The sequence below is a fragment of the Coloeus monedula genome (genome assembly GCF_965178545.1).
Source record: "Coloeus monedula genome assembly, chromosome: 21".
Taxonomy (NCBI): domain Eukaryota; kingdom Metazoa; phylum Chordata; class Aves; order Passeriformes; family Corvidae; genus Coloeus; species Coloeus monedula.
The window spans coordinates 1,704,661-1,731,308 of record NC_138801.1 but is presented as its reverse complement, the minus strand read 5'-3'; the positions used below and the strand labels follow the sequence as shown (position 1 = coordinate 1,731,308).

The following is a 26,648-nucleotide window of genomic DNA, read 5'->3' as shown; positions in this document are numbered from 1 at the left end:
GCCCGGCCCCGCTGCCCCCACCGCGGAATGGCCCCGCTCCCTCCGCTCCCCCCAGCCCGCACTGACGACAAACTGCCCGTTAAGGTGGACAAATAATTTTTATTCGTGCATGCAAATACATGTCAATACTGCAAACTTCTTCCATCGAGTCTCTCAAACACCGAACCGGGATGCTCTATCCGTGCCCAGCCAAAGCTACAACCTCTGCACGTCAGTGCTACAGCGACACACGGGCCCCGCCGGGGCCCCCCTACTCTAACACGAAGGGAAACATTACCATTGGGAATCAAAACCGAAATAAACGGAATAGAATTTACTCCCCCATATATCCCCATTTCATTTTACAGATTTTTTTTTTTTCTTTAAATTATAGTTTTAAATAGAAGCTGAGAATGCGCCATAAAAATGAGCATTAAATCCATCGTAGCGATGGTGCCTGCTTTATACATGATGGGTGTACACCATCTTTTATTTCATTTACATTTCAATCGAACAATAGATTTGCAAAGAAAATGTCTAATACAGACGTAAAAATATTCACACTAGAGCTTCACAATCGGTTGTACAATTGACAAACAGGCCTCTTTTCCCAAACTTTCCAGCTAAGCAAATTTATAAAATGTAATCAATGCAACAAGAAAAAAAAATTTTCTTTAAAACTTCCAGGGAAAAGAATACGCAGTAAACAGTATCAATGCGACAGCAGATGCTGCAAGCTAACCACAATACTTCGGAGTGGCTGTACAGTGGGTATGTGCAGTACAAATCAAAGCCACGTGTGTTGTATCACAACTACTGTATAATGTACTTGTTTGCCCAGCTAAGAAAACGCATGCATTCCCATGCCTTGGGTAACGGAGATCTACTCTGGAGAAATCCATGGGCTATGTGCAAATGACCTTGGCTTTTGGCAGTAAGAAACGCAGCCAGGCTCTGCTTTATTTCAGCTTTTACAGCAAAATCTTGAGTGATTAAAAGCTTCCACAAGCATCCTTAAATAATGGGCTGTAGAATTATGTTTGGGCATTGGGCACTTTGATTATTCAGATTTGTTTCATCTCATCAGTGACAGTTTTGGGGGTTTTTTTCCCCCCTTGTCCTGCTCCCTTGCCAGCAAAGAGATGCAGGGGGATGACTACTGCCAAAGTCAGCTGTTCATTTATACTGGGAAATTGGGTCATTTAAAAAAGCACATTTATTGTGTTCTGCTTGCAGAAGAGGTCCCTCAACGAGAGGGAACTTCCTAACTAAGGGATTAAACTAAAACATAAAAATGGACTTTTACATCCTATAGATCATCTGATCATTTCTCATTTTGTTACACTCTCAAATTCAACACCTTCCTTTAATACCAGTCTAATAATTAATGAAAAGTCTGTTCACAAATATGATCAAGGAGCTGCTGGCAAATACAGTGTTTATGTACAGCAACAGGTACAACTTGACAACTTGTGCTTTAAAAAAGCAAACAAAACCAATGTTTGGAACTATTCTGAGTTTAGATTGAGTTTTATTTTAAGCGTTCTTTCCTCAGCTGTTTCTGACACTGTGCATTATTTTGTACCTCATCCAGCCTAGTACACTATTATACAAGAACAGCATTCAGCTCTTGAGTACAGGAGAAATTAAAATTTCAATCGAGTTATCAAAGCACTAAAACCTTCCAAATTAGACTTCTACAAAGAGCTTAATTAAGAGCTTATTTAACATAATCAGCTGTGTACAACTGTTTTCTTTTTCCTAAATCAAATGCCAAACTTTAGTGTCCCTGTACTAGACTACCAAGAACCAACGCCAGTTTGCTTTGCAAAGAGTCTAACCTTGCCTTTGAAGGGTCTAGTATACATTCTACAATGCAAAATCTGCATAAACTCTAAGATTCATTTCTTGTCACCTGTTTACAGGAACAAAATATCAGTAGCAGGGCAATCACTCTGCTCTAAGTATATGTTAAGAATGTACAGATAGTTACTTTCTCACACAAGCATTCTCCCAGCACAAGCATTAGTCTCTATTAAGACCTATGTGGGAAATGAGGCAAACCGAGGAATGAATCCAGGTAGTGAGGCAACACAATTAACTTAGATACTAATAATTCCTGTCTCTCTTGCATGTGAAATCCCTGCTGTACCCCTAATGGGGAAAAAAAAAATTAACCAAACCAACCCAAAATGCTTGTCCAAGCAAAGCAAAAGAGCCAATCTCTTTCCCCGATCTGCTACGGGCCTTCTTTTCTGACAGCACAGTAAGTTAGGCCAAAACCTAAATGGGCATCACTGCTATTGACACACAAAGGTAAGTCGCTCTCTCTCAGTGTCAGAAAATAAGCCCTTCCATAGCCCAAAGGCACCTGATTTACAACTAACAAATGAATACATACTTATTTGTAAAGGGTCAAGGGCTGAAACTTCAACAAAGAAGGAAGCCAGAGCCAGGTGTTCCCAGCTGCAGCTTCTTCTCCCTGTCAGGGCACTGGAGGGCATTAGTTTCATGGCAAAAACCACACAGTCAGTGTTAAAACCGTAAGACAAAGCTGGCATGCTGTTAAACCCCCAAATAATTCTTTTGCCTGTCATTATAGGTTAAAAATTCAACTAGAAAACTCTAGCCTCAGTTGAGAATCAACTTTTCATATGAAGTGTATGGTCATCCTAGAGAACTGCTCTATCACGGGACCTCCTGCTGCAGACAAGAGTCTAGATATACATTTGTTCTTAAATATGCCAAGACCTTGGCAGGAATATGTCAGGCTAATGTCATTTCACTGGACAAACAGGCAAATGTGTGTAAGCAGCTTATCCCAACCCCCTCCAGCAGAGCACAACCAAGTTTTTAAAATTGCCATTTTAAAATTAAAAAGTTAAGGTAAATACACAATCAATTTATGTAGTATATATTCACCCTCAGATCATGCTGAAGATGTTCTGTGGAGTTCTGGTGCACAGAGGGCTCTTTCCCTGAGGGCAAATAAGGACTTCTCAAACCTTTATATTTTCTCTATTTTTGTAACAAAATAGCAATTTAAAATTTAAAAATCTTTTAAAAAAATTACATCACCTTCAACATGGAAGATCTCACTGTTTAAATATCCATGAAAGAGACATACTTGTTTGCATATCTGTTTTGGAATTACATTGTACAGCAAATAATAGTATCTCAGAAGCATTTCAAAAGTAATATAAATTCATATTTACAGAATGGTCTTGGTATAAAATATACAACAATCATATTTATGTCTAGCATTCTAAGTTAAAGTTAACATCAATAGGAAATAAGTTAAGGTGACAAAGGTGGTCTGGTTCTTGTATCCATTCACTTCACGTAGCGAGTGAAACGAAGCATCAGTCTAACCCTAGAGTGAGGTGGCACTGGCTGGAGAAGGTACAGCAACAGCCAAAGGAAACTAAGAAAAGACTACTTGACTGTTTTTCTACATACATTCCTTGACATTGGAGTATTAAATAGATGTGTAAGATCTTCCATACTGACACCAGAATATCAAAACTAACCCTTGGATTTGCAGGTATATTTACAACATAATTATTTCATGGACAGGTTCATTAGGAGAGATATCAAACACCAATATTTACTTAGTCTAATCAGTAACCCTCAGGGAAATGCCAACCCCCACCCCCCAGAAGCGTGCACAAAACAGTTATCAAAATCTTACCCGACCACATAGCTGTGATTTTGTAAAATAACAACTCAGACGACCAGTAACATGATCCTCTTTAAGCATTTTGCTAGCAGGAAAAGCCCTTACATGCAGTACACCTGGTGAAAGATCAGCTTGGCTTAAAATATTCCAGTACAATTTTCAGAGTAAACAACTTCACAGAAGTTAATAAAAACATAAAAAAATGTAAAACTTGTCACAAAGAAAAGTAAGAGGACAAACAAGAAGATAGTAATCATCAGGAGGGAGAGTCCTGCTTTCTTAAAAGAAAAAAAAAAGTGGATTTTTAAGCTTCTCAAAAAAATATGCCCAGGGCTCTAATTCATATGTATTTATGAAAACCAAATTTCAGTTGACATGTCTGACATGATTCTCAGTCACCTCTTATCAGGGCATAAATTCATACAGTTTTCAGTACTCTGAAGGTCAGATAATGCTATCTCATTGTATTTTCAAGGTCTTTGAAAATAAGTTGCCACTGAATAAACAAAAATTAAACCTGAATACAAGATTATGATTAACAACATTTAACAAAGGTAATTACAACCACCTTAAATTCCCAATATTTAGTTTAAATTAAAAACAAAACAGTACAAAAAACAGCAATACCATCTTGTTAGTCAGTGCAAACACTAGATACAGGGTTTTCAAAGGAAAGCCAAGAGCACCTGATACTTTTTGCCAAGTCATCTGGATCCTATCATCTCCAAGTTGAGAACTATTAATGAAAAAAAAAAAAAAAGAAGAAGAAAAAAACCCAAAATTGCTGTTACATTAGTGCATAACCTCTCAAAATCGTTGAAAATTTTTTCATGTATAGCTTGGGGAAATCAATACCTAGTACATTAGCTGGAGGACTTAGGCACTTGATTTACTTCTGATAACTTTACTTGGACAAGTAGCCTGTGTATGTGTATCTACAGTACTAAAGCAGAAACTGGGGGGAATGGAAACCAAGAGCTGCAGCAAAGCACTGCCCCACAGACCTGCAAATAACGCAGCAGTGCAAAGCTAATGGTGTGTTAACCCTGTAAAAGCCTCAAGTCCAAATCTCCACCTCTCAGTCTTCCAACAGGAAACAATACTCCATGCAAAGTTCCACAACTAAAGAAAAAGCAGCTGCAACAAGACACAAGTTCTTCTCTCATGAAACAAAATAGAGACAAATAAGTTAGTCTTCCTTTCACTAGATGTATCATCGTAGGATCCTGCTAGTTTAAATAACTGAGTTGTTAGTTTTCTACAGAAGCCATTTTCAACAAGAATGGCTCAGATACCGCACCGGATTGCTACAAACTCATAAAAAGCTGCTTTAAGCTTAAGTAAAACAATGTCCAAATTCCATTCATTTGTGGAAAGTGAACGCCTTACCCTACTAAAGTAAGTTTTTTTTTTCTTCAGAATGCTAATGCGAGAGGGGCTTGAAGTATCAAAGAGTCCACAGGAAATGCATGACCCCAATATTATTTTTTTTAAAAAAAATATACATTATATAATATATATTATATATATAAAAAGCTAGTGTAAATGCTTCCATGGTGTGGTCACAAGCTGGAAAGATGAATGCCTTTCAGCTGTTAACCATCCTGCCATTTGCAACAGGCTTTAAAAAGTCATTTTTATCCTCAGACATAATGTGAGCAGTTTTCAAAATGAGGCTGCCAACACTGACTGATGTGCTGATGGGCAGGCAGCTTGCATTGCTAACAGATGTTGTGATCGGCTGACTGAAGCAAGAAGTTACGGGCAGGATTGTTTTCTGCTCCTCCCTGAGGAGAAAAATAAGTTACACAAATATTAAACAAGGACATGCACAAGTATCCGGAACTGAATTGTGTGCATTAAATAAATACTGGCATAAACTTATTTTTAGCAACAGGCTAAACATCTTCCTCTGGAATGGTATGCTTGAGATGTTAAAGTAGTCTGCCTCATTTTCAAAGGCTGCTTTACTCGTTAAAGACTACAGAACATATAAACCTAAAATAGTGTATTTCAAAATCTACCCCTCCATGGAGATTTGTGCAAACAGTCCGCCATTTAACCTTTTGAAGTTTTTCTTAATTTCTGTTAACTATAAAAATATTCTGCATTTTTTGCTTACTGACTGTGAAAGGTATTTTGAACAGCTGTGACACGTTTCAGTGTGTATGATTACAACGATGCATACGAACAATGGTACCAGCCTGGGACTTTCAGCTTTGTGGCCTAATTCTATTTCTTAACAGGTTCTTCTCACTCCACCATGTATAAACAATGCAGATGTCTAATCCAAGTCTGAGCAGGTACGTAGTTCATCCTTATACAATCATGCTTCCACTATTCTGATGCTGCTGTTTGTCTAACATTGGCAGACACTGCTTTTTTTTGTCTAACACTCACAGAATCACAAGGTCTTCACCTAAACTTTGTCTCTTCTGTTCCATAGATTCTTTCTGGTGCTGCTTTAGCAGATGCCCGTTCTCTACGGTTGTTCCATTGAGCAGCTGATCCTCTTGGGAGCTAATCCCTAGCTGTATGTCCAGAATCTCCTACAAGAGAAAAGAAGAAATGCCCATCAACTCTGTCCTTACCAGCTTTACATTTTCCTATTAAGTTCCACTACATTAAGCTAATGGGAACAGGAGTCTGGTCATAAGACTCCTTAATTTTATGTCATACTATTGGAACGTCTACCACATTTCACTAAAGGAAAAGCCAATTATTCAAAGATGGCTGTGAATGACAAGAGCAATATAAACCGTGAGCTGTTTTTAACTTCACTAGTATTAACTGCCAGGTATCTGAGTGAGAAGTACAAGACCCCAAGTGTTAAAATAAGGTAGATATTGGATGTCATTACTAGGACTAAAACCAAAAGGCTTTACTTCCAACATACTGATCTACAAAGACTAATGAAAGGACCCAGCGATCTCTTTAGACACAGATTTTTGTACTCACTTCTATCTGTTCACCTTGCCCATCAGGTTCGTCTGTATCGAGGGCTGACAGCTCCAGTTCAATGTCTCGGTCTGGTTTTGTGTCTGCACAGTCTTCAGGATAATCAGTCTAAAAAAGAATTAATATGTTCTCTAAATATCAAGTTGGCTTTTCACCTGCTTCACACCACACTGGAATATTAAAATGAAAACAGAAGATGCATTTCTAGCACACAAGATTTCTACAATACAAGAGAGCTAGTCAGACAAAAATGAACTTCAGCCATAGACAACATAGGATACGAGGCTAAATCTAATCCCAATGAAGTACTGTAACAGAGATAAAATGAATGCTGAAGCAGAAATTTGAATAAAGTCCACTGGCAAAATGTTTAGATTTATAACACATACAAGTAAGACAAAAACTAATGATTGCATGAAAATGATTGTCACATTTTTCCCACTTTGTAAATGCATGTTTGGAGCAGCAGCATAGCAGGTGCACCTGCCTAATCTCAGGGAAATAACTGAGTGCAACAACAGTGACTTAACTTGCACAGAAGGTGCTATAAATATTTGGGAGTGTTAAAATTAAAACTAAGTTTCAACTCTTAGTTAAAATTCATGCGCGTCTGTATATATATAAAAACACCCTCAAAGATTTGTTTCATCCCAATTACCCCTTTCTTTACCTCACCATTCCTCAAATCAATTTCCTTGCTTAAAAGATTTAAGGTAAGACGACTGCCTTCATCTAGAGAATTCCACTTCTGCTGCATGGCAAGGGCGTTTGCCTCTCTCTGAAGGAGTAAGGAGTTGCTTTTGGCCTACGGAAAGAAACAGATCAGTTACCAACCACTACACCTAAGCCATGTGTGGTCAGATGGCAAAATAACCCACTCACAAAAGCACAGTTCCCTCGCTAGGTGGAGAACCATGTGTTCTTTTAATGCACTGCATTTACTTCTTTCTGCATTTGCTGACATGCATCAGATACAGCACTTTCTCCCCAAAACAGCCTTCCTGATGCCAGTGGAACAGCTCCTATTAGCAGTCCTACTGCAGCACACCAAGTGCTGCAGGACTCGTGTCTACTTTAACTCTTACTGATCATTTTGCATTTGTACTGTTTTCCAAAAGCTACACTAAGAAAGTGTATTTAAAAGCACTTTACTAAACAATTTTTAAGTTAAAAAACCCTCATGGTATAACAACTGGTCTTACCTGCTGTAATTCAATACTCAATAGATCTCCAGTGCTGGAATGCTTTCTGTGACCAGACAAATCTGTCACTATGAACCTGTCCCTTAAAAAGAAAGAAGGCAAAGCTAGGAATTAGAAACAAGTTCTCTAAATCAAACATCCCATAACTTCATTAGTCAATCAGTGTTAGATTTTTGGACAGAAACTAGATGTGATTAAGACAATGTCTTCTTCATCTTCACTGTGGCTCATAATACCTCAAGGCATTGTATGAAGCAAACATCCTTATTTTACACATGGGTAAGATGTGGCAAGAAAACCTGAAACTACTCAAGATTTTGACATGACAACTTGGCAGCACCTGACTCCAGTTCTTTGATAGGTCTCTCAAGGGATACACTGCTAGTAATTGTGCACTGTTAACTGCATTAAGTATTAAAGACTACACAAGTTTTAACCTAGTTTTTTCCAAGGCTTTATGCTGGATAGGTAAGAAGTCTTTCACTTTAAAATTAAGAATGCCTATTAATAGACATTCCAGATTCCCCACACACACACTGAGGACTTTGAAGAACTGCAAGCTACAGGAAAAGCTGTGAACAGAGCTCGAGAAGGAGTCCGTACCGTTCTGCATAACGTGCTGAGGAAGCAGAATCCGAGCCATAGGCACTCCATCTTGAGTCTACAGCATTGACATAAGGAACATAATCTGTAAAAGAATTAAGATACCATTCACTATCTTCTCTTGTCTTCAGTGGGGTACACATATTCCTTAGCTCTTTGCATTTCATAGCTATAGTCAGCACAAAGAGGATGAAATGCTCCCGGTGTGTATGAATGATGAATTATTGTCACACCAAGCCTGTACTAGTACCTGATACACTGATGGGCTTAGTAGCACTTCCTTGGGAAGCAGTGGCCTGGATCGGATCTGTCGTGTGATAACCTGTGCGGGATGACCTGGAGATTGCACCCCACTTGGAGATGATCGGTCCATCGCTGAACGGAATTATAGGATCCTCCTCCTTTGCCCTTCTCTGCGTTTCAAATAAATGCACTCTCCTTTTAACATCCCCACTGTCCAAATCCTACATATTCAGGAGACAGAAGATACACAGACTCATCAGAGGTTATGCACATTCTTCAGCTGGCCAGTAAGTTTCTCATTATTGTTGCCTATTTACAAAACTGGGAAAGGATATTCCAAACAACTTCAAATGAGCAGAACTACTTTAAAATACTAATAATAGAAGCTATCACCTTTTTTTTTTTTACAAAAAGGCTGGTTTAACCAAACAGAAGACACTTCAGCATGTAAGGATCATCACACTAATGAGAGAACATGCAGAAAACCCCTACCATTAACACGGCATTGGAATTGGCAATCACATCCTTGGGCTCTGAGTCGATAGCATTTATACAAGAGCCAATAGTGCCACAAGACCACGGTGAATAGTGAGAGAGATGGTCTTCCTCAAATTTAGTTCCACTCAAATCACTGACACTCTCTGAGAACTACAGAAAAGGGAATAAATAAGCAATGAATAATAAAAACAGGGAATTCAGTTTTAAAATGAGAAGATAATTTAATTAAATAGCAGTAAATGTATCTCGAAAGTCCATCAAGGAGTTCCAGCCATATTCAAGACTTGACTTGGGGACAACATAACCTGTTTTGGCAAATTTTAAACCAGTGCCCCTGACAGTTGTCAGAGGGCAAACTTTGCCATACAAACAACTGCCTGGCCTGCCAAGATGAGAGACTGGAATCTGTGTTAGTGTCAGGTTTCCTTAGGAAAATGCCGACAGCAACTTAGCTGAGAGGAAGCCGTGTGTTTTCCTTCAACGTATTAGCCAGAGGTAAATAGAAATACAACTTACAACCCTCCAACCTGGGTAAAAATGACCGAATCCTGATCCACCTTGAATGCATGCATAAAGCACTTCAGGTACACCTACAAGATCTGTTCTGAATAATCATTCTTAACACCTCAAATACCACCAAGAAAACTGTCAAACCACAGCTAAGAGTGCCTGGCACAGTGGTTTTCAAACTAGTTTCTTGGATGCATCTAATTTAGAGAGATAAAAAAAACCCTTAAAGTATTTTATTCTTTCTTCAAAAGTGCACTACTGCTGTTTCTTGAGTCCCCATTCTTCAAGACTTATACAGAAGTACACAATGTCCTACCGATGTCTTTCACCACTTTTAAGGGAACGCATTCTTTGGGACTTGATGAGCACTTGAAGTTTGACTCAGGCTACTCATCAAGTAAAAGCCATTTGGAGTATCAAAGGCAGTGTATGTTTTAATGGAAAACACAACTGCTGTTCCCTACACAAAACCATGGAGGTTCACAAAGTGAGTTCAATAAAGTTACATTTCATTTAGTGAGGCTGAATTGAATCACTTCACTTCTTTGACCTTTCTTCTGCAGTCATGTTTAGCATCACCTTAGTACCAAATTGAATGCATCATTATTAGGTATCACCTTCCTTCTGCTAGAACTTTAATTTAATTTTATGAACAATAAGTGGCAGGTAGAAAATCTTTACTAGAAATACTAAATGGCATCTTACAGAAAAAGGAAGGGAAAATAAAAGAGGTTCTTTGGCTTCCCACCTCTGTGCTGAAATCTACACTGAAGAGAGGAGAAGGTGGTGTTGGAGATGGTGTTGCCATAGGAAGCGTTGACGATACCAGAGGAGTTTTCTGTGTGTGGTACTGGGCCCATTGCTCCGGCTTCCGTCTCAGCTGCTCATCATAACCAGTCTTCAAATGACCACAAGGCTCCTAGAAAGAACAAATACAGGACTGGATATTCCATCACACTCTAATGAGAAGGCAAATACTTGCATGGGACACACTTGGATCCCCAAATTTCCTTGGGTCTGTAATCCTCCATTGATATCACTTGAAGACTTTCATAAGAATTTGTAGGCCCATGTATGGCAACTCAAATCTTAAATATACAATTAATTCAAGCAACATGCATGGGCATTAAAGAGGCAGAGGGGCTCTGGTCCTGATGCAGATTAGAATGGTCTGTTTTGCAAGCCCATTTTAAGCTTAAAAACAAAACACGAACTTCGTCCAAGTCACGTGTCTCGATCACTGTAATAAACAGCTCTCTGCTAATTGTTTACCAACTTTGCAGTAATGACCTTCAGAAGCAACTCTGCATAGAGCCTTTCCTTCCTGGCTCTCACTTACCCTTGGTAAAGGCACGGTCCTCTGCTCATTTGGAGGTTGACAAGCCACAGAGTAATACCCATCCAGAGAGTTGTACCTCTCCCGTAATGACGTCTGATAGACAGATGAGTGCATCACATCCATGGGAGGTAAAGAATTGCTCCTAATAATATCATCTCGTGGGTACATCTGTGGGCGCCAGATGCGCCTGCTGTCATAAACTGGAGCATACATTCCAGAGGGGACAGGAGGGACTGGTCCATACGGCTGCGGAGGAGGAGGTTGGTAAGGAGAATTCAGTCGATCTCGAGGGGGAAATGTACTGTAATGATCGGCATATGGCACGGAAGCAGGTGGGAGGGAGGATTCTGGAACGTTATTGGACCTCACAAAGCGAGGAACACAGGGAGCCACACCAGCTGGTACTGTTGGAGGTGCTGGATAATACCCTTAAAAATTGGAAAAAGGCATATTTAATATAACCACAAATGACCAAGAATTTTACACCTTGTAGAACTGTAAACAGCACTGATAAGCACCTTTCAAGAATGAGGAGTCACCCTTTCCAAACCTCTTACTGGCCCCTACCATGTTTCTGTTAAATGTAATTTCAGGTATGACAACCATGTTTGCAGATGCAGTGCTGGCCTTTCACCACCTGGACCCAGTTTGGAAAACACTGCTCCTAAGTGCTACGGTGTAACTATGTAACTGAAAACACAGGATCTTAAGCAATTCTTTATATAGGAAGTTAAAATAGTTCTCACTAAAATAAAAAGCTATATTCCTACAAAATAAAAAGTCTATAAATAACCATTTTACACTTGACTTATTCCTCTTTTGAGAGGATTGCCTGAATGCCTCTACCTTTTGAGAGCTTGTGAATGACTCAGTGCTGTAAACCACAATTGTCTGCTTGAATATAAACATGCACAGGGCAACCCAAAAAGATAACTGGAACCTTCTGAAAACACTTGAACAAGCACAAAGACGTGTAAGCCCCCCAGCAGAAGCATGCTATGTCTCTGAATCCTGCCCATGGATACCCTCACAGATAGGCCATGGCAAGAGCAAGCCTAAATAAAAGCAATTAAATGATAACAAAGGAAAAAGTAGATGAAAGACCTTGAGGTTCAAGTTCTTCTGGAGGCCGATGTGTAAGCTGTGTAACATACAGCACACAGAGACAAGAATCATCAACACTGGGAGCAAACTGCAAGTCCCTCACATACCCAGCAATTAACAAGATTAGGATTCCATTAAGTGAAGATTCGGCTGATATTTAATAAAAATAAAATAGACATTGACAAAACAGATACAAAATATTTCTGTCTGTCCATATTTCTCAGTATTTGGGCTTTTCCAGATGAAAGCTCAGAGCTGTTTTTTACTCAGTGCTCATCTCACTCACCTGTCTGTGGGTACTGTGGAACTTCATATGACAGCTGAGTCCTGGGATCTTGGAAATATTGAACATTATCAGAATGTGGAGGGTAGACGGGTACTCTGGGAACAAACGGGCTGGATTTTGGAGGCACAGAATTAACTTCTGTTCCAATATTAGGAGGACCAGCTGAGGTAGCTGCTGCCTGGCTTACAGGAGTCTTGGGTGGAGAACCAATTTTACTGAAAAGAATTACCAACACATCATTAAGCAGACCTTCACTTATTTCAGTTAGTCACCTCTTCATGTACACTCCCATGTAACATGGAAATTTGGGCCTTGTCATTTCCTCTGAAATTTTGTTTTTCATACCCCAGACTGGTGCTACATCTTAGACTTTCTCCTAGGAGAACTCAAAAGTGGACATAAATGTTTTGATACCCTTTGTAAGTGTATTCTGGTAACGACAAAGGCTTTGAAAAGCTGTTTAGAGACTCAGTGTTTCCTGTAGAATTATCTACGAAGTTTTAAGTGAAAACCCCAAAACTAGAAGGTTTCTAGGAAGTATGCTTTGTGCATCCTTCTTGGCTTTAGGAAATGTAAAATTCTGAGTACAATTTATTGCATGTAATAACATATCTGTATGTAATATGTACATAATTTATTTGTATGCTGTAACTTTTTATTTTTATGTAATAACCCAACAGTAACTAAGATACCAGGCTGAGAACAACTGAATACAATACAAAGGGAGATATTTACCATTTTGTCTACACTGCACATAAGTAATGAACAGCTAAAACAACAGGTGCTGGCTCTGACACCCTGAACCCACAGCCTTTGTGTGACTGTGCCTGCGCTGCAGTGCACTGCGTTACACAGCTCTGCAGCCACTGAGCACCAGCAGTTACTGCAAGCCAGTACCACACTTCACCTGTTGGCCACCCACAAACTCCATGATAATCTGAAAGCAAAATGTTCTTTTTAATTGTCTTGATGTAAAGAAGTCACCTACTTTTCAGGGAGCGATTCTGTGGGGGACCCAGAAGTGTTCTGGCCATTGGCTCCAGTCTTCCCTCCCTTCTTGGTGTTCTCCAGAGCTCTCAGGGAGGTGTCTGCACAGCGGGGGATCAGCTGGGGAACCCCAGTTTCTAGATTAGCTATTCCATTAGTACTTGGCACCATCTTGCCCGTTGCCTCAGGGCTTCCTATGACAGAGATCACGTTGCCCGTTGTGGTTGAGACAGTGCTATTTACGCCAACCTTATTTAGAAGGGGGAATGTTCTCACTGTTGCACTAATTTTTTTGTTCCTCAAGCGGTATCTACAAACAAACGTGCAAACACACAAAAGACAAGATGGTATAAAAAGTGCTTATTGTGAAGTTTAATGGATTTGCAAAACTAGCAAAAAGAAGAGAATGAGAGGAACACGACACTGAAAAATTACACTTATTTTCAACAACTGGACCCAAGATCATCTCTCCTCTTGTAAGATCCATTTTGCAGTTCTTTGAAAATGCACTTGGGTGAAAACAGCTTCAAGAATGCAAAGCTGCATACTGTTCAACAACTCAGTTTATTCCTTAATAAATTAAAATGTAATTAACATTCTCTCTTGTAGGTGATAAAATCAATCCCTGAGAGACACCGAGCTTAGACTCAGTTTCAGAAAAGGAAATTTTACCTCATATAGGGTAAAACCAAAAAAACCCCTGGAATTAGTCTGCAGACATTGCTTTGCTGTACCTTCCATTTCATATAAAGAATTGTCACTTCAAGAGAGTCACAAATCCTTCCAAATGAATGAATGTATGGAAGAGAATGTTTTCAAAAATCTCTGTAGATTGCTTGGATTTAGATTAAAAGGAGGAAAAAAAAAAATAAAAGGAATAAGTCTCCCACACTCACTTTTCAAGCTCTTCCTGAGAATGAGCAAATGTACAGTTTGTTCCTCTTGGGCACCCCCCTTGCTGTCGAAGGTCTCGGCACATACTTGTTTTGTATTTGCTATTTGGTTGTGGCTTTAAAAAAAAAAACAAAAAAAAACCACAAGACATTCCTCTTACCATCTATCAGACGTTCACACAAAAACAGGCTTAAAATACAGAAAATACATCCATGGTATGTTTTTACATTTTGCATTTTTAATCAGAAAGACAAGGACATTCCTTGTTGAGGGGATAAGTTGTCCTTGTATGGATTTCACTATGGCCAGCTCTGCTGTATTCCATATTCACAAATACTAGGTTCTCAAAATCTGAATGCAGCAAATAACAGTATAATCAATCACTCCACAGTAAAGGCCGTAAATATTTCACATCAGCAGTAATTTTTCAAAGTTGCATCTCCCAGAAAATGTACATTAAGATGTAATGCCGTGATCAAGTCTGGTTACCTGTGGAGTTTCATGGCCTTTTCTACTGTAATTCTGAATGAAATCCACCAGCCCATGGACCACAGTCTTTACAGCGACCATCGCATTTTCCAGCTGCTCCCACGTTGGAGATGCTGCATCTAAAATTATTAAAAGCAGGGTTGTCACTCTGCCAATAATCCCAGCAGTATCAGAAATAAGAGGCAAGTCTTGTATTACTTTATAACACCAAGTACTAGGACAGAACTCGGAGAGCCCTGAAGAAGAGTTTATTATGTTAGTGGGAATTTCAAAACCAGGAATGGAGGTTATCATCTTAATAATTAATTTTGCTAGATATGAAGAATACCAAGGAAAGTTTAAAATGCTTGATTTGCATACCTGGATTTGGATCTATGTTTGCCAGGAGCTCTAAATGAGGCCTCAGCCTGTTTAGGTTTGCAGGATCCCCCGTGCGCTGCAAGACAATTGTCAACTCTTGTACACTCTTAGCAAAAGATTCTGGAGATTGAAGCTGAAAATAAACGGAGCATTAGTGTGCTGCATCTTACAATGTAAATTACTAATCTTAAAAAGATATTCATGACATTGGTTCCTAAAGGCAATATATAGTGTCTTCAGATGGCATACAGAGAGGATCAGTGGAGAGAAATTTTATTTCTCAACTCAGAATCTGCCCTATGAAGCTTCATCATAAGACACCAAAAAGTTAATTAAAGTACTTCATATGATGACTATGCTACATCAGGGAAAAAAACTTCAATCTAGTTTTAATTAATATTTGGTAGGACTACAAACAAAAAGTTAATTCATGGAGTTCTTCGATCTTTATTGTAACATCTAATAGTCAAAACGAATCCTACAAAGATACTAAAATCATCCCTTCGACAAACCTTGTCAATAATGGATTGCATGTGTGATTTATGTGCCAGGTCTCCATAAAGAAGGGAAGACCACTGCTCTGGTGATATTCGAAGTCCTGCTTCCATGGCAATGTGAACAATTTGGGCATCGTGTTCTCTCCGCAAAGCCTCGTAACTCCGGAACTCTTCTTTAAGTTGCATCAGAGAAGAATCCTCATCCCTTTTAGTGACCTAATAAATAGTAATAGTTAAACACTCCTTCTTTAACAAAAAATCTCCATGTCCATCATAAAAAGCACAGCACAAACCACAATACTGGTGTTTTACCTTAAAGCATGATGCTCTATACAGTAGCTGCACAACATGACCAATGCTTGTTTTAGAGGCCTGAGGAAATCTTGGTTCCAGCCTTTGCACAACAAAAAGTACCAGAACTTTTCTTGAGAGTGCAGAGCCATCTTCCAGTGCCAGTAATACAAGTTTCAGTGCCTCCTCTTGCATAGCTTTAACACACAAAAATGAAAGTTAAATATATTGCAGAAAACAGCAAGGCTACTGGATTTGAACAGATAAGCAGAAGCAGCTGAATCATCTTGAATGTAACTCCTTAGTGCTTTTTATCTTACTAAAAGAAAGCCTTTCAAACTTCTAAAAGAAGTTGCTAGTTTAGAAGAAGTATTTAGAATCACTCTAAGCACAGCAAACCTAGAGCTAAGACTAACTTTCAGTAATAAACACATCAGCAGTGCAGTTTTTATACTTTTCTCCACTGTGCGGTCTTGTAGCCATTGTCCTTTTGGACACCTCATCAATGCCACACCATGAAAGTATAAAATAAATATGGGAACAGTACTGGAATGCTATCAACAGTTACTGGAATCAAGAGAGGACAACTTCCATTTTAAAGGGAATTTCCTTCTTGTTTCTGTGCTTGCTTCAGCAGCATTCTTAACTATGAATTTGTTAGAGATATAAATGTGATCATTATAAATTTCAGAAGTATGCTGCAGCTGAGGTTAGGCTGATTGTATTGACAGCTATTCAATTCCAATCACAGGCAGCAGTACAGCCAGCCTGCTACACTTACACTGCATTAAAAACTGTGCACAACACGTGCTTACTGACCCCTCTTTGCCAGGCTTTTTGAAATACTTCCTCCCAGTTTCAAAGAACATTTAATGGAGGGGCAGGGGAAACAACCAAACACTTTAAGCCAGCAGATTTTACTAACATTTGGGGGAATTTCTTCCCCCCTTCTCCTTTCTTCCTGGCAGAATATCTTTAACTGAACAGAAGAAATTTCAAAAAAAATTTTGTTCAGAAAAGGTACAGCTAAATATATTCTGTTGCAGATGTAGAGGTCCCTTACCTGGTCCTAGAAACTGGCACCCTCGTGCCCTGACAGCAGCCCAAAGATTGGCAGAAAGCTGCTGAGGATTTTGGTGCTGCAGGATGAGTTCTGTGACAGTTCTCTCTCCCAGCGACCGAGCTGCCCTCATGGCTCTGACCCGACCCTCCTCCTCCACCAGCTGACAATTCACCAGTGTCACAAGCTTCCTCTGCATTGGACGGCTCAGTGCACTCTGATTCAGGCTTGCAACACCTTCAGAGAAAGGGATAAAAGGCTAAGCAGTGCTTCTGATCAAATTCATCTGAGTGAGACAAAAAAATGTCTAACAGTGTATGTGTTTTTCTAGGACTTAGATACCAGTCACAGGTACCTTCCCTTCTCTTAGGCAACTCTGTGTAATTCTTTATCAAAAAGAACTTTAATTAAAATCTTAAACTGACATCAAAGCCATCCTTTGGGGAAAGTTCAGCTTTAGTACAAAGTTAGCCCTAAGGCGGTATTATTAAATACAGTATTTTGTAAACTTAAAATAAAAAAAACCACAAACAAGTGTCACAAGTGTGAATAAGCTTTTAAAGACACAAGGGCAATTTTGTTAGAAAAATTAGAGTATTATCTCACTGACATTTACAATCAGTGCTGAAAACACAATGCTGTTAAAAGCAAGCTACATCAAAATTCCACTGTTCAGCAGAGACTCACCTTTTCCTCCACTTAATGGCTTTAAGTAGAGTGCCAAATCCTCAACACATTTCTTTGCTACTTCATAATGTTTGTTCTCTCCTACATTACTCAACTTTACTGTCTGATGATCAGGTACCTAAAAAAAATGCAAGGGGAAGGAAGGGGGAGAAGAATTACATACACCTGGCTGACCTCTCTGATGGTACCCACATCACCATTAATTACATAACACTGCAGATGTGCACTGCTCTGAGAATAGGGAAACACAGGACCCACTCAGGGCACGTACATGGCATAAGGAACAACAAAAAGGGCCCAATATGAGGATCAGGGGGATGAAAGATGGTTTTTGTTATTACTCAACACTTTAAAAACAGAAGTAGAGTAGAAAACAATAACCAAAGTCTAAAAAATGAAGAACACAAGACTTGAGAAGGTGATCAGCACGATTTACTACAGACACATAAAGGAAGCTATAAGACAAAATTAACTAACAAGAATATAATAAAGCAAAGTTAAAAAATAATTTAAGCATCATTTGGGCATGCTGAAATCTTCCAAGGGAAGAAGCAGGAAACTTAACTAGGTGGAAAAAACCTTTAAGTAGAATAACAAGGTCAGATAAGGAAAACGGAGGGAGTATTAGTCATAATAAACTAATTGTTTGAAATACATTGCAAGAAGTTAGGAGACCATGAAAATAAATGTTGTAAGATCAAGGCAGTGATCTGACACATAAAAAAAATGAAAGGAACACGTGAACTTGAGAAACAAAACTGCTCTGACATAGTGTTATTGCCAATAGCTGTGTCAAGGTATGTGATAGGACATTAAAAAGCAAAGTAAAATACAACTTCTTACTGCATCATCAAGGTGTTAGAGAGAGAGTAACATGAAAAAGCACATGAATCAGCGTAAGGGGAACAGACTTATTTAGTCTCCATAAAGCGCAGTACTGATTATATAATCACTGTTTTGCCACGGCTAAGAGACAGCAAAAGGAACATTCCTGGCCTGATTAGCCAGTGTCTGCAAATTCAACTGAAAAGCCATCATCAGGCATATTTTAAAAAAAAAATTATACACACACACTTCGGGAACTTGTTTAAACAGCCACTTCCAAACATGTGACGTTTAGAAACAAGATTTCTCACAAGGCTATGATGAATGAGTGCAATCTGCAAGTTCACTCATTCTACTGACAGTTGGGACAGATAATTGTCTGTTTCCCAGCAGGGATTTTACTCCAGTCACAGTTCAAAAGCCTTTTAAAATCAGAATTCAGGTTACAATTAGAACACGTTTTCATTTTATGGAAAGATGGTTCTGAAATGGTGCAGGTGCTTTTAGAACATGTATGGACTCCTAGACAGTCCAAAGCTAAGCCTTACCATTTATTCGGGCTAAAATGAGGAAGGAAGAGCAGCACACGTATTGCAACTGGCATGGAAAAGTTAACAACACAAAGTGGGAAAACAGAGAGCTGCTTCAGTTATACCTGGGCTCCAACCAGCTGGAGGAGTGCAAAGTTTACAGGAAGCACATCGATGTCTGTGTTGATGGCAGTCTGGTCAAAAGGACATGCCTTGCGATGGAGCTTGTTCAGGCAGGTCTTGCACACGGTGTGAGAGCAACCTAAGCTGATGGGTTTGTGCACATTCTCATCAAACTCGTTGTAGCAGATTGGGCAGGACAGAAATTCTGTCCACTGAGCTGCCTGCACAGGCATTGTGGAAGCTGGACACTTGTTTAGCAGGCTAGCAGACCATTATTTCACTGTACTATGTTTTGGCAGCTGTAAGTGAATAACAGAGTATTTAAAACATGCTTTCTGGCAATTTAGAATAATTTTTAATTAAAAAAACAGACCAAAATTTCAGTATTACAAAGAATAAAACTAAATCCTTATGCTGAAGTACTCGAAAACCCCAACTTTGTGTTAGTTTAACATCTGTACCAAAAAAGGCTCATGAACTAAATTAATGCAGACTACCGTAAGTTTAACTTATTATAAATAGCATTAAAGGTTGGTTTTCTTTTTTTCTGGGGGGGTGGGGTGGTTTAAAATGTTATTTTCATTTGAAATGAAGTGAATGCCTTCCTCCTGCAGATCTTATTCAGACTTAATCAGACAACAACCCAAACCCAGCTTTGCCTTTTTAAAAACACATTTTCTGTAAAACACAAATCAACTAACAAAAATCAAGAACCATAAGAAAACACTAAAAGAATGAAAGACTAGTTTGTAGTTTTATGATCTCTCATGTTACTTTCACCTTTTCTCGCAAGAACTGGAGCACTCAAGGGCAGAGATTGCTGTGTGCAATTTTGCTTTTCACGTCTCTACCATACACATAACTATGTCCATGAACTCACAGCAAGAAAATCTTTGATGTATGTCAAATCCAGGTATTTAGGACAAAACCTATGATGAAGCAAGCAATAACTTCAGTTGGCTTCCTCATTTCTTCAAACATCTCACTCTGTGCCGTAGTACCAAACAAATTGTTTACGTAAGTGTATTTCAAAGAAAACATGGCTTTATGGACACTGTTCTTATATTTTATATAAATCACATTCCTGAAAAAGGTACCAGGCCTAAGCAGTTCATCGAAACCGTTCTCATCCAAGCTCTCGTCATCACGATTTACATTCAGAGCTCCACCCCGGAGGGAACAGCCCCACCCTGGGCTGTGATGTGCCACTGTGTTGGCTCTCTAGGCAACCTACAGACCAGTTCGGTCACTTCGAGGCTATGAACAAGCTTGTTACAAATGCAAATACACAAATGTTTTAATTACATGCTTAGCATTCTATTTTTTCACTCTGATGACAGAAAAAAGGTAATTGTTCTGAGGAAGCTGAGATCTCCCCTCTGTGTTCAAATTCAGAAACTCCGTACTGCAATTCCATTGTTGGCTGTGCTATGGTTTAATTAATGCTAAAGTACCAGGCCATTGAAAGAATTACTAGAACACCAAATAGACTCTTATCTGTGGATGTATTTTATGTTAATTATGACCATCTGTTTAGAAATCCTATTTAGTACTATGAACATTCAGTGCCCTTTAAGTAACAGGATACTTGTACAAGATGTCCTTATCTCAGCGAGCTTTTCAATATTATGCAGCAATTTTTGCCCCAAATGAATTCCCATAGTAAAACACACCAAACTGAAAGTTGAACCTCTCAAAACCAAACTGCTGAGGTTATACTTTCAACATAAGCCAGAAAATTCCCATGTATTGGACAAATGAGATTTTCATCCGGCTTCTATCAAAGCACAATCAAAGCTCTAGCAGGGATGAACAAACACAGTCACCTTTAACATGCTATTGCTACATCTGTCTTTTAACCAAGGAAATTTAAAAGCAAAACAAATAAAAGCAAAACCAAACAGTGAGCCAACAGGCCTAGTAAGATTCCTCTGTTAAGAATCCCACCATTTCCTTTAGCACATCTGCTTCCCTTCCGAAACAGCAGGACAAGAGATGCACAGAACTGCAAAGCCTGTCTGTAAACACCTTCCTTAAAGCTTTTTGCAGCATTACCAGAAACATTAAGATACCAATACCAACATAACTGCTGACCTAGGGCTGATAGTGGTGCTTTTTCACCTGACTGCAAGACACAGGTAACAGCACAAACTAGACCACTCTGGGAAGTGTGTGACTGTCATGACTCACACGGGGAAAAGTTTAAGAAGAGGCTGGTACACAGAGAGCACAACTGCTGGTATGTCACTAACGAGCTCCTAATAAACAGTCTCTATGTCCACACTGCTCATTAATTATCTCAAACGCAGGGATCTCTGCTCTGAGACAATACCCATGTTCGGTTTCCACAGGTGCTTCAGAGACTTGCAAGAAACCACCTCTCTGTTTATGAGCTTTTAAAATACAGTTGTTTTCCTGACCAGCATAGAAATGAACACAACAGATTCTTCAAGTGTGCACCACCGGTTTTTAAAGATCTATCTCTGGGTGCTTAATCATCCCAAATGACAGATTCTACTAAGCATGTGTTGACCTTCAGATTTCTTGACAGGAAAAAAAATCTAATTAAGTCAGCAAACAGCTGGGAAAAGCTCTCCGCTCCCAAAACTTCAAGCAGCCATACAGGGAGGAATCTCCATACTTTATTGAGCCTGCTAGCTCTCCTGCCACTCTTGTACCGCAGTGTGTAGGAAAACAATCTCACATCTCCTAATTACCATGTCAACTCCTACAAAAACCATAAGCCAATGTTTAATACATTCTTGCTCCTTGTCAGAAACAATGTATTTCAGGGATGTCCTCTTGAAGAACAAATTGCTCCAGCGCTCTAAACTGAGCAAACACAAGGAGAAGAGCAAAATAAAGAAGGTATACTAGAAATCCTTTGGATTTTGTTTTTAACAGGCAGTACACTCAATTAGAACAATTACCCTTGGTCTGTCTGTTCATTCTGGCAGACTTTTATCTATCGCTACACACACACAGGGCTCCTGTTCCCTGTCAAAATAGAAGCACCCTGCAAAAAAAATCCCAAAGAAATGGCAGATACAGAAACTGGCCAAACATACAAGGAAACAGTCTGAAAAGTCATGGTAGTTGCTACTTAAAAGATCATTACGTAGTGAATTACAATTAGTTTCATAGTATTACTACCAGAAGCAATACTTCAGATGACAAACTGAGAAACATAAAAACCAGTACAGCTGAGTAATTTTGTGTTTCTACTACAGTAGTATTTTCCTATTGCAGTAATGGCTGCAATGGATCAGAGTAACAATGATAACTGACTGATTTTCTCATTTCAGACCAGAATATCAATGACAGGCAAAACCTCAAACCCTTCCTCAAACAGCTGTACCACTTAACAACTGATGGAAGTTGTGAGATTTAGATGTTCTTATTTTGTATTAACTTACAGCTACCTAATCCCAAGACATTCTCTACAATTAATCTAAATCATTATGTTTACTCAAGAACCTCTGGACATGATAAATATAATTCAATTCTTATTTTCTGAAGAAGCCAAGCTTAGGTGATCACGCTCTTCTGTTAGTCTGTTCCTCTCCCACACTGCTCAGTCAGGGCATTTGCCAAAATGCGAGATAGGCAAGTTTCACCCCTTATCAAAGAAAGGGTTGAAGGCTTAACTCAGTTCCCCCACAGCGTCAGCTCTGCTCTGCTCAGGCTGACTCCATCAGGTCCCTTGTGGGCCACGGGCAAAGACAAATAAGCAGAGCTTGGATGAGAATGAGACATGGAATAATTCTGTCAATGCTGAACAAAGGGAAGTCTTCTCTACAGATGAAGGAAACGCTTGGAAAACTTGTGAAATTATATGGCATTTTCACAACTGAGGTTCAATTACAATCTTACTGTGGATTTAAGCCTAAATCTTAGAATTCAATTTATTTTTAATCACTAAATTAAAGCGTCCTTGATATTGACTTGCTCTTAATGCTGACTGCGGAGATCACAGTATTTCCTTTTCTAAGTGATTTCCATTAAAATTTTTCATTTATGCAGATTAATGGTTGGTTTGCAGTACAAGGAGGCAGCTTTTTCAAGCTTTCCTTCCTAAGTTACGTAGTTCTGAAAGCATCCTGACTGGGTCAAAAACTTACACATCCACATAATCAAATTATCAGTATTAACGTATTCTCTGGAAGTGCTAGAATCTTTTATTCATTTCTCTTCAACAGCCACCATCTACAGATCTAAAAAACTGGCTTCATTAAAGGCTTAGGGAAGGGCCATCCCCATAACAACTTTGCATCATTCAGCTATGACGGCTTGAAATTAAAATAAATCCTCTTTACAGAACAGACTTACTTATTTCTACACTCCATAATATCTGTCACATGCAAATCTCTTTACATCATGTGAAAATTCTATATGTAAAGTCTTTAATGACCATGAAATATAGTATTTCAACACAATTATTTCACTGAACATTAATGCTCTTGTGAGTATCTGGAGCCCAATTCAAGTTCCAGAAGAGTCACCAATAGAAATCCTGGGGACAGACGAGAATCAGAGAGTATCTCAAGTGGGAAAGGACATATCATGTCCAACTCTGCTTCTCGCAGGAGTATCTGACGCTAAACCACACGTCCGAGAGCATTGTCCAGAGACTCCTTGAGCTCTGGCAGACTTGGTGCCACAACCACTTCCCTGGGGAGCCTGTTCCAGTGCCTGGCCACCCTCTGGGGGAAGAGCCTTCTACCAATGTCCAACCTGAACTTCCCTGATAGCTTCATTCCATTTCCTTGTGTCCTAAGTATAGATTTGAACATTTACATGTGCCCAGACTACATTTTGCAAAAACGCCTACAGGATTCTCTTGTTATCTGGTTTAAAAAAATCAAGGCTTAAATGCCCTCTGCCTCCTTAAAACACGTGGCTGAAGAGTAATTCCTATCAACAGGGGTATAACATAAATTTAAGCTCGTGACTGCCAAAGTTCACCCAGTTCAGGGTTAACTCCCCCCAAACCAACACCAGAGTCAGTGTATCTTCAGCAATTCACACCTGCTCCTCCCTGCTCAAGCCTTGATACCACAAATCATGTTAGTAGATTTTAAAAGTTTCCTAAATACTTATGTAATGCCACAGTGGGTTTTTCCTTGTGTTTCAGAGGCGTCCCTGAAAGGAGAGCCTGTCCTCACCACCAGCCTGATACCAACTCAGCTTCTGTAAGTATTGACTTTTCAGGACTAACTGAAGGGCAAACAAATGAAAAATTTTCTTTGCCACTCAAATCAGTTGAACTCCCTCTGAATGCAGAGAAAGGGAATCCATTTCTAAGCAGATCTGCTTGGACACAGTTACTTCATGAAGAGATACAGTGTAGACCTCCTTACTCTTCAGTAATATTTTCAGAGAATAAGGACTTCCATGTATGGTTTAGTTCTCCAAGCTTTTTTTTTTTTTTTTTTTTAACATGACCTCCATGTTTAAACTATACATTTTTAGAAGAGAAATTCTGTATTCCAATATTTTAAAAACTATTTTAATGAAATACTAATTCTATTCTGAGATGTAGGCAAGAAAACAAAGGGCTCCAGAGGAGCTGGAAAGCCTTTTTAAAGGTGGTACAGAATGACTTAAGATACCCATGGACATATATTTTTTTCCTTTCCTTAGGGTTGTCCAGTCAGCAAGGAGAGACCCTGTATATTCATCCTATCAAAGGTATATAAAATATCACCAAGTGAAATGTAACATACTCCTAACAAATGCTACTAGCTATTACCATCTGGATATACTGTAAATATTTTATTTACTGTAAAGCAACAAAGCCTTAAATAAATGAGATCAACACTCACGACCTATGAGTTCACTTTGGGATATCTAAAGCACTGGCCCTAAAATCTGTTGGAATTTAGTATTTTTGAGATAAATGGCCACAACCTCAAACAAGACAGAAACACAAGTTAATAAAACCACCTTTTCTTGGGGAAAGCTTTGCTTACAAAGCAGAAACAAGAAAAAGTTCACTAAAAAGGCATGAAGGTCTTGGGAAAGCGATTCACTACAAAATTAAGAATTCAGTGTTTCATGGAATAATACTTATACCAGCAACAGAAGTTTCAATTTCTATCATTTCCACAGATGTTTAGGACAGACCAAAGGTCAAAGAATAGTATTTTGATTCAGAAGACTTACAGCTGTATTGGTTGGTTCTCACTTAAAATTAGATTTCTTCTCCCACAATTGCAAATTTACACCCTTGTAATCCAAAGGACTGTTTTTAATTTTGGGTTCATTATTATGATGTAGCTATAATGGTCGTGAGGGAACAACCACAGGAGAAGCTACAGGAACTGCAATTAAACCCAAACAAAATCCTAAGGTTGCACGAAAGTGAAACAGGCCTAGATCAGGAGTTGTCCTGGTTGCCTGTCTAAACTTTGTCATTATTTTCTCTCGTTACAGATCCATACCATTCCCCTCTGAACCCTCAATGAACTGAAAACTCATCACTCTCCCACCACTCTGCTGCCCTTCCTGTGCTTTGTGCTGACTCCTACACTTAACTGGAAACCCTCCGTGCACCTCGAGCATCAGCAGAACCGGGACATGCTTTTCCTGTTCAGTTGTTTTGGCTTTGTTTAAGACATTTAAAACATGACACGGTGGGTGCAGTCCTAGGATCTGTCTCCCACCACGACTCTCCTCCACCATTACCCTAACGCACAGCTCCATGAGTATTCCAGAGTGGGAATACTCATGGCTCCGGTGCGATTCTCCCCGGTGCCAGGGGGCATCTCAGCGCGGACTGTCCGGTGCTGCGGCTCCCCAGGGGCTGCCGGGGAGGGGACCAGAAGCTCTTGCCTCCGTTCGCCGGTGCCGGGAACGCGAGGCGCCTCCGTGGGTCCCCCCGCAGCTTCGCCCCGTCTGCAGGCCGCTGTCAGCCGCACCCGAGCCCGGCCCCGCTCCCGCACCAGGCCCGGCTGCCGCTCCAAGGCCCGGCCCGGGCTCCGGTTCCTGGGCCCGGCTCCTGTACCCGGGCCCGGCCCGGCTCCCGCTCCTGGGCCCGGCCCTGGCTGCCCGCTCCCGCTGCCCGGCCCTGCTCCCGCCGTCATTTCGGAGCCGCCACCAAATGGCTGCCCGGGTCCCCGGGCCGGCTCCGAGGCCTTGGCGGGGCCCGCCGGGCGCCGACAGCCTTGCGGCCCCCGACGGGCCGCACTGGACGGGCTCAGCACGACGCCGCTCCCGCCGGGCTCCCGCAGCGCCGGGAGGCAGAGGAAGGACCGGGGTGGGTGATGGGGAGGGGGGGGCGGGCGGGGCCCCGGCGGGTCAGCGCGTCCCCCGCGGCGGCCGCCCCCGCCCAGCCCGGTCCGACCCGTGCGGTGCGGTCCGTACCTGCGGGGCGGGGGCGGCGGCCGGAGCGCGGTCGGGCGGTGCCGGCCTCACGCGCCATGGGGCGGGCGCGCGGCCCGGCGGAGGCAGCGGCGGGAGCCCCGGCGGCGCCGCCTCATCGCGCTGACAGCGGCACCGCCGC

General features: G+C 40.4%; 1 protein-coding gene across 5 annotated transcripts in view; it reads right to left on the bottom strand.

Moving 5' to 3' along the window:
* RC3H2 (ring finger and CCCH-type domains 2) overlaps window positions 1-26,648 on the bottom strand; it is a 27,917-nt gene extending 1,269 nt beyond the window's left edge. The window contains exons 1-22 of one of the 5 annotated variants that reach the window (XR_014227008.1): window positions 26,510-26,648; window positions 19,147-19,443; window positions 17,667-17,784; window positions 16,983-17,216; window positions 15,941-16,116; window positions 15,644-15,844; window positions 15,132-15,264; window positions 14,772-14,890; window positions 14,285-14,397; window positions 13,390-13,698; window positions 12,402-12,616; window positions 11,012-11,439; window positions 10,421-10,591; window positions 9,157-9,312; window positions 8,672-8,885; window positions 8,422-8,506; window positions 7,819-7,900; window positions 7,287-7,421; window positions 6,617-6,724; window positions 6,059-6,207; window positions 4,345-5,445; window positions 91-3,774 (exon numbers count right to left, since the gene is read on the bottom strand). Coding sequence is in view for 4 of the 5 variants with exons in the window: in XM_082295221.1 (XP_082151347.1) it covers window positions 5,247-5,445; window positions 6,059-6,207; window positions 6,617-6,724; window positions 7,287-7,421; window positions 7,819-7,900; window positions 8,422-8,506; window positions 8,672-8,885; window positions 9,157-9,312; window positions 10,421-10,591; window positions 11,012-11,439; window positions 12,402-12,616; window positions 13,390-13,698; window positions 14,285-14,397; window positions 14,772-14,890; window positions 15,132-15,264; window positions 15,644-15,844; window positions 15,941-16,116; window positions 16,983-17,216; window positions 17,667-17,784; window positions 19,147-19,377 (3,576 nt within the window). In the remaining variant the exon portion in view is untranslated. Of the gene's footprint in view, window positions 1-90; window positions 5,446-6,058; window positions 6,208-6,616; window positions 6,725-7,286; window positions 7,422-7,818; window positions 7,901-8,421; window positions 8,507-8,671; window positions 8,886-9,156; window positions 9,313-10,420; window positions 10,592-11,011; window positions 11,440-12,401; window positions 12,617-13,389; window positions 13,699-14,284; window positions 14,398-14,771; window positions 14,891-15,131; window positions 15,265-15,643; window positions 15,845-15,940; window positions 16,117-16,982; window positions 17,217-17,666; window positions 17,785-19,146; window positions 19,444-26,509 lie in introns of those variants that run through there. The other 4 variants (XM_082295222.1, XM_082295221.1, XM_082295223.1 and 1 more) reach the window with 4 other exon arrangements.